The 11,980-nt window shown below is 28.0% G+C and overlaps 1 protein-coding gene across 3 annotated transcripts in view; it reads right to left on the bottom strand.

Annotated features, from left to right (window-relative positions):
- LOC117171489 (uncharacterized protein PFB0765w) overlaps positions 1–11,980 on the bottom strand; it is a 53,212-nt gene that overhangs the window by 23,068 nt on the left and 18,164 nt on the right. For all 3 annotated transcript variants that reach the window (XM_033358851.1, XM_033358868.1, XM_033358860.1), the window contains exons 6-8: positions 11,030–11,193; positions 6,380–6,465; positions 6,177–6,292 (exon numbers count right to left, since the gene is read on the bottom strand). In XM_033358851.1, the coding sequence (XP_033214742.1) occupies positions 6,177–6,292; positions 6,380–6,465; positions 11,030–11,193 (366 nt within the window). The remainder of the gene's footprint in view (positions 1–6,176; positions 6,293–6,379; positions 6,466–11,029; positions 11,194–11,980) is intronic.

Below are 11,980 nucleotides of genomic sequence, written 5' to 3'. Positions count from 1 at the left end.
ATAATAGATGTAAAAAAATATTTTTCAACAATCAATTCCAACGGCATCAGCCGGTAACGTTGTACACGAAAATACAAACTCTCTAGAGCCTCGTCTAGTGGCCGCCATGTTTCATATTTTCGTGTACAACGTTACCGGCTGATGCCGTTGGAATTGATTGTTGAAATATATTTTTTTACATCTTTTATTCTTAAGCTTTGTACTTAAACGCAGTTTTCTTTCGGCTCTTGCATTTCTCAAAGGTTGAGACCGATATTTTATGTATAAAAAAAGTTCGAACGTTCAAAAAATGTTGAGGTTCAGAAAAAAGATAAAATAATTTTCAGTGAAGTTCCTATCAAAATGCAGTACCTAAACGTACTTTATTGTACTCTAATAAATCTTCCAAAGTTTCAGCTCGATATCTTATTTACAAAAAAAGTTCTTAGGTTCAAAAAAACATTCAGTGAGGTCCGTAATATAGGTATTTAGCTGTGTCACATGCCTTTAAGGCCATGTGATGCGTGGGTCACATGACCAGATTCTTATCTTACCGTCACTTTTTTTATTTCCCAACTTATATTCACACAAAACGCCACATCGAGTTGGAAATTTGGGATACGAAACAAGAAGCACTTAGAATGGTGGGCCTGGTCCTAAATTTGTATAATTGTAAAACAAGTTTTTTGTTGTAAATAATTTTTTTGCTTTTTCTATAATTATTAAAGCTTAGGACCAGACCCCCTTTTCTTAGTGCTTCTTATTTATTATCCCAAATTTCCAACTCGATGTGAAGCTTCGTGAGAAAATAAGTTGGAAAATACGAAAGGTGGCGGTAAGGTAGGAATCTGGTCACGTGAACCACTCGTCACACTCACATGGCCTTAACGGCAAAAATTAGGATATTATATTACATTTTTTCGAAAAAATATCGTTACATGTTATTATTATTTATTTTTAATATTGTATTATATTTTTATGTTATATATTACTATAAGCGACGAATACGCGCTACTTTTTTATCAGACTTGTAACTAGATCGGGTGACTTTAGCCCCATATACAGTTAGCTGGTGCGTTGCATTTTTACAGGCGCAAAAAAACAATTTTCAATTACAAAAAAAAAACAACTAGCAAATTTTTCGAAAAAATAGCTATGCTCATAACAATAGCTGAATTTTCAATAAAATAATACTTTTTTAACGAAATCGTTGAATTTGAAACCTACAAAGATGAATTTTTACCAAGAATGTAATTTTTAATCAAGAGAGAACAATTTTTAAGAAATTAGTTGCATTTTCAACTAAAAAATATAACTTTTTAACCAAAAATGGAATAGCTACGTTTTCAGTTTGAAAAATAAACTTTCAACAACAACAAAAAACGAATTTTTAACTTCTTATATTCATCAAAAAGCACTAATTTAAAAAACAAAAATAGTGAAATCATCAACCAAAATGATGATTAAAAAAAAATAAGATTAATTTTCTGCCCAAAAAGACAAACTTTGAACAAAATACATACATTTTCACAAAACAGTTAAATTTTCCTTTGCAGTTTTAATTTAAAAAAAATTTTTAAAAACGAGTTATTAACAAAGCAGTTCTGTTTTCCACCTAACATCAAATACTTAAATTTTTAACTAAATAGTTCAATTAAAAATACAGTATGTGGCAGCGGCGCCAAACATCAGAAGTGAAAGTTTGATGGATTAACTTGGAAATAAACTTGGAAAATCCCTTAAATAAACTTGGAAAACCCTAAAAGGCGAAAAAAGTTTAATTTTCTACCAAGTCGATTTTCCAGCAAGGGATCGATTTTCAAATAAATAGTTTCTTTTAACAAAATAGTTCAATTTTCTATCAAAATAGTTGAATTTTCAACTAAAAAAGACAAATTTTGAACTAAAAATGGAATCGTTATATGATTAATCACAAAGATGCATTTTTAACTAGGAAGATTAATTTTATATTAAAAAAAAAAGACTTTTCAACTGAAAACAATAATTTCAACCAAAACGGAAAATATTTATTCAAAGAGATTTAACTAAAAAAGAAAACTTCTCTACTAAAAATGTACAACTTAAATTTTCTATTGAAAAACCAATTTAATTTTCAACAAAAACAAAATCGACGTTTCAACGAAATAGTTAAGTTTGCAATAAAATAATAACATTTTTAACAAAAACAATCATTTTCGAGGAAAATCGAGAAAAAGACGAAACTTCTTGAAAACATAAAAAAAAATACAGTAGACTCTACGACACTTCTCGGTTCCCGATTTCTCCTTCGTCCACTTACCCTCACTCCTTGTCTCATCTTACGTACACGCTCACGTGACCGGCTACGCCTACTGCGCAGTGATCCCAACTTTGGCATGTTGAGCTACTGCGCTTGCCCGGCGCAGCGACCCTCATTAGTCGCTGTTGGCGCGTGATTCAAACCGGCATAATTACAATTATTGAAATTAAAATAGATTACGATTGTAGATTGTCCATTAATATAAGAAAGAACGTAATTTGTGGTGCAAGGTTAGAAAAAATACCAATGCGAATATTTGGTAAACAATAGCACATTTTGTTTCAATTCAAAAGATGAATTTACATTTCATTGATAAAGGTTTTTGAAGAACAAAAATGTTTATTTAACGAGCCATGTGTATAGCGAAATATTGGTACAAATAATCGGATTTTTTAGTACCAATAGACACTGGCTGGATTTTTATTGTCAGCAATGATGATTTTTGTTCCTTATTTCTCATTATGAGCGTCATTATTTGGCTTTTCTGAGTAAAAAATAACTGTTCTGAGCTGAAAACGTTATTTTCAGGTATTTAACTAGTATAATTGTTTTTTTTACCAATAATTCTTACTTAAAATTATGCGAATATTTATACAATTTATATTAAATGTTAGAAATATTTTTATTTAAAAATTCTTTGGTGAAATAAAAGTTTGTCTTTGGAACAAAAAAAAAAAACTATTAACTATAAAAAATGTACAAGTTATTATCTTGCTATCACCTAAAATCACAATTTGCGTAATTTCTGATATTAATGTGCAATTTATAATAAGTATATAATCTTGTTTTAATAATTGTTAATTTTCTTTGGTTTGAATTGAGCGCCAAAAGCGACCAATGAGGGTCTCTGCACCGGGCAAGCGCAGTAGCTAAACATGCTAAAGTCGGGATCACTGCTACTGCGCCAAACGCGGCTTGACTCAGGAGAGAGGGTTATCTGACACTTCCTGTTCGCTTCCCCTACAGCCCCGAAACGAGAAGTGTCGTAGAGTCTACTGTGTATTCTTTTTAAAGGGGAAAAGAAGGAAACTATGATAAAGTATGTAAAGAAGGGTGGTCCAATTTTTTGTCCTAATATTTTTATGCATAGAGCCCACAAATTTTTTCGGATCCACAAGAAATAAATCCATTTTTTTGTCTTTAAAAGAAGATATTTAGAGGTGGCGCCAAGCCCCATGGAGTTTAACACGCATTCCCCACAAGAAAAAATACGTTCTTGTAAATCTTATTCAGAATTTTCAATATTAGCTGAATCGAATTAAAACTCAACACTTCTCTTCAAAATTAGTCATAGAATACGAATAAAATATTATTTTTTAAATATCATGCCCACAAGTATTTTTATAGGGTAAAAAAAACCATTAGTAAAAGAATGTATTTTGCGAGTTTTTGAAGTAACTATTATTTTTTTGCGGTTTCTTTAAATGCAAATTGTTTGAACAATTTATTATTGTTTTTGAAATTTTTTTAAGTGAAAGAAATTCACGGCCTTTTCAACAAATTTCCTCTTTTTGTCGAATTTTTAATTAGAGTAAGGTAATACTATATTAACATTACAAAAAAGTTTGTTCAAACAATTTATTATCATTGTTAATAATATTCCCTTGGAATAATGCTAGAAAATTGCAGTTTTTTAAAACAAATTTGTACTTTTTACCCAATTCTTAAATATAGTGAGTGAAATAATTAATTAAAGTTTAATAAATAAATTTTTCAAGCGATTTATGATTATTTATAATAATATTAAATTTGAATAATACTAAAAAGTTGCAGTTTCTCCAGAAATATTTAACTTTTTACCTACTTTTCACTTAGTATAGTAATAAATAATGCAAGTTAAAGAACAAGCTTATCTAAAAAATTAATTATTGTTTATAACTATCTTCTCCAAGAGAAATGCTAGAAAGTGGCTTTTTCTGAAATCTTTAGTTTTTCTTTGACTTCTGAGTTATACACAAATAATAAGTGAACTCCAACAAGAATGATTTTTAAATAGTGTTGTATTTTTTTAAGTGAATACAAAATACATAGAATAGATTAATTAGGAGTAGGCAGGAGGAAATATATTTTGATATCAGTCCTTCAGTTAAACATTTCAGAAAAACCGAAACTTTCTAGCACTTATTTAAGAGAAGATAGTTTTGATTTTGTAAACAATAATAAATGTTTCATACAAATATTTTTTTAACTTGCGTTTATGAAAAGTAGTGAAAAGTGAACAAAAAGTAAAAAAATTCAGAAAAACCACAATAATCTGACAGTAATATAGTTGAAGATAGTTATTATCAATAATCATTTGTTTAAACAATTATTTTTCCTCAAGTTAATTAATTGTTGAGTCACTCCAAGTGAAAAATAGAGAAATATTTAAACATTTGAGAAAAACACAACTTTCTTCCATTCAGAAAAGAAAATATTATTAAAATTAATAATAAATTGTTCACACAATTATTATGGTTAATTTGAATTAATTATTACTTCACTCTATTCGAAAAGTGAACAAAAGTTAAAAATTTCACAAAAAATTGCAACATTGGTATAGATGAAGATAGCTATAAACAATAATAGTTTATTCAAACAATTACTTTTGGTGAATTGCGTTAAATATTAACTCATTCTAAGTGAAAAGTGGATAAAAAGTAAAAAACTGCAATTTCTATAATTATTTAAAGATAACTTTATTAATAACAAGAATAAATTTAAGTAAAAACCCCAAATTTCTACCATTAAGACAATATCATGAAAAATAATAATAAATTATTCTAACAATTATTTTGGTTAACTTGAATTATTTATTACTTCTCTCAAATTGATAAGTAAAGAAGAGTTAAGAATTTCAGAAAAATCGGCTATAGAAGAACATTGCTATAAATAATAGTAATTTGTTCAAACAATTATTTTCGCCAAATTAAATAAAATATTAACTCACTTTAACTGAAAAGTTAAACTGAAAAAGTTAACTGAAAAAGTTTAACTGAAAATATTATTAAAAATAATAATAAATTATTGAAACAATTATATTTGTTAAAAATAATTACATATTAGCTCATTCTAATTGAAAATTTGACAGAAAGTGGAAAATTTTTGTAACAACCGTGAATTTCTCATTCTATGTAAAAGAAAATGGCTAAAAAAAAATTAAATTGTTTAAACAATCTGTGTAAACATCTAATTAACAGTAGAAAGTACTATTTTGTGTGTCGAAAACAATTTGCATTAAAAAAGACGGAAAAATCATTCTTAGCGCCAAAAACTCGCAAAACCCTTTTTTTCACTTATGGGGGGTTTTTGAGGCCCTACAAAACAGACATATGGATTTGAAATTAAAAAAGTTGTTTTTTATTCGTATTCTATGGATAATTTTGGAGAGAAGTGTTGAATTTAACTCGATTCACCCAATATTGAGGATTTTGAATCAAATTTACAAGAACGTCTTTTTTTATGGGATATACGTGTTAAACTTCATGGGGCTTGCTCCACCTCTAAATATAATTTTTTCAGAACAAAAAAAATGAAATTATTTGTTTGTAAATTAAAACAAATTTCAGAGCGATAAGCATGAAAAATCGATATAGAAATTTTCCAATGTATTTAAGGACCACCCTAGTAAAGTCTGAAAAATGAATGTAATTTTAAAACTTACAAGTTAATATTAAACTGTATCGTTTCAGGGACATCTTTATCAAGTCACAAACTTTCTTAAAATTGATCATCAAGTGTACTAAACTTTAAGTTCGCAACGATACTTTCACTGCCCCCCCCCCCCACCTTTTACTAACCTTAGTTTTTGGCGTGACACCCCCCCCACCTTTTACTAACCTTAGTTTTTGGCGTGACATCCCCCCCCCCCAAATTGGTATCGCAGTTTATGGATGATCTCTAAGAAAGTAGAACTTACCAATTCGCTACTAGAATCCTTGAACTTCTCTACGACTTCATCTTCAACTTCAACTTCTTTATCTTCTAAATTTCTGGAATCATCGCCTTGCTGGTGGAGTTTCCCTTTGATCAGAGCTTTCAACAGTAGAAATAAAGGCCTTTTTTAAAACTTAATGAAAAATTATTAACAAAAGGATATAATCAAAAGATCTGAATCCTCACCCAGAACACTGTCGTTAACTCTCTTCTGTTCTGCATGGATCCACCTTTGCCTCTCTGCTGATTCTTCTGTTGGTCCTCCTCTTTCCCTAGAAATTAGGATAAGGCGTCATCCATAAAGTACGTTTCCAATTTTGGTCTATGTTTTTAGCCCCCACCCCGAAACTCGTTGACGACAAATGCTTGCCCCCCAGTTATTTTTCAAGAAAAAAGGGGAACAATAAGACGAATTTTTTTTTAACCAAAAATGAAATAGTGAAATTTTCATATGAAAACATTAATTTTTATGGAAGAAAACAACAAACTTTCAACAAAAAAGGTTCATTTTAAACCCAAGAGGTGAGTCTTGGAAATATATAAATTTTTGACAAACTAGTTCCACTTTCAAACAAGTATTATTATTTTTTTTATTATCAGTTGGAGAGTGAAGACAGCTTAAAAGCTTAGGAATATCCGAGCGAATGTATGTAAGTGAAGTTTTAATTTAAAAAAAAAGCATTTTGAACCAAATGGTTACATTTTCTACCAAAAGACGAATTTTTCAGCTTGAAGATTAATTTTCTATAAAAAAACATGAATTTGTATGAAAATACATCAATTTCCAACAAAATCTTCGAATTTTTGAACCAAATTTTTAACGTTTTAATCAAAAAGTTTATTTTCCACCCAAACGTAAAGTTCTTATTAGAATACTTTAATTTCAAATCAAATAGTTCAATTATAACCAAAAATACGAATTTTGAACAAAGAAATTAATTTTCAACCGAATACTCTTATTTTCTCCCGAATTGTTGAATTCTCTACCAAACAAGATTAATATAAACCCAAACAGTTTGCATTTTAACCAAAACGGATAAATTTTCAACAGAGGAGATTCATTTTGGGCCAAAAAATATAAGGCTTTATAACAAAGTACGTACATTTTCAACCAGAAAAGATCAATTTTCAACTAGAGTAGATCAATTTTTAACAAAAATATTAATCTTCAACCAAAATTGGAATAGTTACATTGATAGTTAAAAAATTGAGATACAAAAAAATTAACGAAATAGTTACATTATCTACCAGAGATTAATTTTTGAGTAACATGATTTGATAAATCTTTAAAAAACGCATTTTCAATCAAAGAATTCAATTCAAAAGATGATTTTCTAACCCAAATGATTAATTTTCTAAAAATGGAACAGATTACTTTTCAATCCAGAAGGTGAATTTAAAAAAAATTAATTTTTAACAAACTAGTTCAACTTTAAACAAAATAGTTAAATTTTCAGCTGAAAAGATGATTTTTTTTCTTACAAAAACATAATTTTTCTACAAAAAGGTTAAGCTCACATAAAAATGGTTTAATTTTTAACAAAATTGTTAAATTTAAGCTAAATATACGATTTTTTATACCAAAAAAGTTAATTTTCAAACGATTAGTTTATTTTTCTACAAAATCACTGAATCCTTAACCAGGCAGATTAATTTATGACCAAAAAAGAAGATTTTTAACAAAATACTTGCAGTTTTAACTAGAAAATATCAATCATTTTTTTGTATAGAAATTAAATTTCCTACAAATGGAATAGTTGAATTTTCAACCAAGGAGATGAATCTACAACAAAATAAATGAATTTTTAAACAAATATTTTTGAATTTTCAATATACAATGATCCATTCACAATCAACAAGATTAATTTCCTACAATAAAAGATTAATTAATTCATTCATTTTCAACTAAAAAAGACGAATTTAAAACAAGGTTGAATTTCCGACTAAAAAAGATTATCACATCAGTTGAATTTTCAACCTACAAAAATGCATTTTCTACCAAGAAGACTAATTTTCTAACCAAAATATTTAAATCAATAACAAAATAATTATACTTTCAAGGAATTGGTTTGCTTTTTAAACAAATAGAAATATTTTTAGCCTGAAGAGAGGAATTTTTAATCAGACAGATTAATTTTATACCAAGACAAGTTTTTAACAATATGCATGAATTTTCAACTGAATAGTTGAACTTTCAATTAAAAAAGCAGGGATATCAACGAAAAATAGGATAATTACGATTTTACTTTAAAGAATTATATTTTAGCAAAACAAAATAATAATAATTTTCGACCGGTTGAATTAAAAAAAAATCTTAACAAATTAGTTGATTCCTCGACGAAACAGATAATTTTTTAACAAAAAATGTTTATTTTCTACCCGAAGAGACGATACACCAATAAAAGAATTAAGGTTTTAAGCTAAAACTTAAAATGTTTTAGAAATCGGTAGATTTTTAAACTAGAAAGAACAATGTGTAAACAAGAAACCTAATTATTAATTAAGAAATCTGCATTTTCAACTAAACAAAATAAGTTTTTAACCAAAACTGTAATTGTTACATTTTCAGTTAAAAAAATTAGTTAAAAAAATAATTTTCTGTCTAAAAAGACAAACAATCAACTAAATGCATTTATTTTTCACCCGAATAGTTAAACTTTGAACCGAAAATATAAATTTTCGAGCCACAAAGGCCAATTTTCTACAAAAAATTTGCATTTTCAACCCAAAAATATGAATTTTCAACAAAAAAGTTGATTTAAAACAAAATAGTTGAATTTTCAACTGAATACATAAATTTTCTACTAAAATTGATGAATTTAAAACAAAACAGTTATTTCTAACTAAATTTTTTAACTTTCTACAAAATTTTTGAATCTTGAAGACAAAAAAGAGCATTTCCTACAAAAAATTACACTTTAACCCTGAAAATATGAATCTTCGATAAAAAATTCAATTTATATTCAAATATTTCAATTTCCAACTAAAATGATAAATCTTCAACTATGAAAACTGAATTTTTTATAAAGTAGTTAAGCTTTTAAACATTTATTTGATGTTTAACGAAAGCAGATTTTAATTTTTAATTTAAAACCAAAACAGATTACTTTTGAACCAAATAATTGAAATTTGTTATAAGTATAAGTTTTCAATCAAGAATAATAATTTTTTTGACTAAAAAAGGCGACATTTCAACTGAAAATATATGAATTTTTTACCAAAATAGTTGAATTTTCACAAAAACTGCTATTTTTAACGAAATTTTTTAATTTTCTACAAAACTGTTGAGTTTTCAAGACAAAAAGAGAATTTTCTGAGAAGAAGTTGAATTTCAAAATAGAAAATATGAATTTTCAACGAAAAAGTTAATTTACAATCAAATAGTTGCATTTTTAAGTAAAAAGTTCAATTTTTTACAAAAAAAAAGACGAATCTTTCACAAAATACTTGAATCTTCAACAAAGTAGTTAAATTTTTTATTAAAAAGGTGAATTTTCTTCTAAGAATGATAAAGTTTTTACCAGAAATATTAAATATTTAACCAAGAAATGCAAAATTTTGAAAACTAAAGATGGTAAAGTTTGATTTTAAGTGAAAAAATTATTATTTAGCCATAAGCGAAACAGTTGAATTTTGGACAAAAAATACCAGTTCTCCATCAAATACTTGCATTTTCAGCAAAATAAACTTGCAATAAAATATTAATTTTTTTAACAAAATAAGATAGTTTAGGCGAGAAACACAAGAAAAAAGGGAAATGGTTTTTAAAACAGGGAAGAAGAGAAGAATTCTTGAGAAAAAGAAACTGCTGCTGTCGAGCCTGGTCAGCGGAAGACCTATGTACGTAATGAGGACTAAAATGCGCAATATAACATTTATTTAATTCAGCACTCAGTAATTTACAAATAATATAAGTAATAATAATAGTTGACTTAAAATATTGAAAATTAAAGAATACATTTTCCTGTATGTGAAATTTTATGGAAAAATTTGCAGTATTTTTGACTTAAATCATCTGCGGTTACTTAAATCTATTGGCTTAAAATTACATATCTTGGAGAAATTTCGAAAGCTGAAATTTGGCCAAATTTGAAAACTTATTCTAAATTTGGTTTATTTATAAAAAAATCGCATTTCTAAGTTTATTCTTAAATAATTTTGCGCTCCTAGTGCAAAAGTATGAATAGACTCATCAGTAGTCTCGACCAATCACATTGCTCAAAATTATCTTTAAAAACTTAATTTTTGTTTTATAAAACAAAAGAATATTATACATAATATTTACAACTATATATACATTTTTCGCCAAATTTTAGCCTCCGGAATGTTCCCAAGTTAAGTTAAATATTGCAACAATAAATTAAAGCTACTGCAGTTGATTAAGTAAAATATAGTGGAAAATTTTCCATAAACTTGAAGCTTTTTTCTTCAATTCTCAAGGTTTTAAACACAAATAACAAATCGTTGGAATCACTATAATTTTCAGATTCTAAAAATTATATTTATAAATTACAGCATGCTAAATTTAACCAATTTTATATTCCGCATTCAATTCCTCATTAGGTACAAACGACCCAGGCTCGGCGACAGCAGTTCGGCTGAGTGAGGGGAAGCCGCGTAGTGGGGGAACCCGTACGCAGGTATCTGGGGTGGAATTGACTATCGTCCGTATTTTTGGCCCTTATATTTTTGGAATTTACGGCTCTCAGCCTCACGGTTTGTACCTACAGTATGGGACTTTTAGGTACCTTAGATCTAAATAAGGATAATGATTTTTTTATATAAAAATTCCTTGGTTTGAAATAATTATCCTTAATTGAAATGATTCGATCTTACCATGCCACTGCACATGCACGATCTCTAGGAAATACTGGTCTCTCGTCCAGGTGCATCAAGTTCTTGCACATCAAGGTCAACGTCTTGCGATAAGTCTTGATCAACTTTACCACTGGATTCCCCGTCAAGGTCAATACTCTTAAGGACTTCATGCTTCCCAGAATCTAAAAAACAAAATGTCGAGTCTCCTGTGTGTTAATCCTATTCAAGGGGCAGTGCCCATTTGATCATCGTCTACCTGTTTGCTCTACCCGACCCCCCCTTCTTAACTTATCCTCACGCAGATGAGGGACCATAAGTCTACTTAGAGGATGTCCATACACTACGTTAGCAATTTAAAGGAGGGGGGGGGGATTACGTAAAAAATACGGTTGGCAACGCGATGCTGGGCAAGCAAAAATTACGGATGGCAAGAGGAGGGGGGGGGGGGTCCCAGTGGAAGCAAAAGTTACCGACTTCTTATAATAAACTTAATTCTTTTTTTTGTGTAAAAAACAACTTTTTTTGAGTGATGAAAATGGAACTATTTCGTTGAAACATCGTTTTTGTTGTTGAAAATTAATTAATGGAAACTAAAACTTTAACTTTTTACGTTTAAAGTTGTAAATGTATCCTTTTTAGTTTCAAAATCTACTATTTTGTTAAAAATGTATCTGTTAATTCAAAATTCATGTTTTTGGAACAAAATTAATCTTCTTAATTAAAAATTCTTCGTTTTTGTTTAAAATTAATCTCTATGATTCAAAATTCGACTACTTGTTTAAAAATTCGTACTTTTGGTTGAATTCAACTCTTTCTTATTTATATTAAAACTTTTCTTGATTGAAATATCATCAATTAGGCGTATCGTTGAGAATTTATCTTTCTTGTTTGAAGATTATGATTATGATTATGAAGGCAAGTTTAACAGTTTTCTAAAAATATTTTGAACTATTAAAAAATGTTACTATT

The sequence above is a fragment of the Belonocnema kinseyi genome, chromosome 1 (genome assembly GCF_010883055.1).
Source record: "Belonocnema kinseyi isolate 2016_QV_RU_SX_M_011 chromosome 1, B_treatae_v1, whole genome shotgun sequence".
Taxonomy (NCBI): Eukaryota; Metazoa; Arthropoda; class Insecta; order Hymenoptera; family Cynipidae; genus Belonocnema; species Belonocnema kinseyi.
The sequence above is the reverse complement of the archived record's forward strand: the minus strand, read 5'-3'. Positions and strand labels throughout refer to the sequence as shown.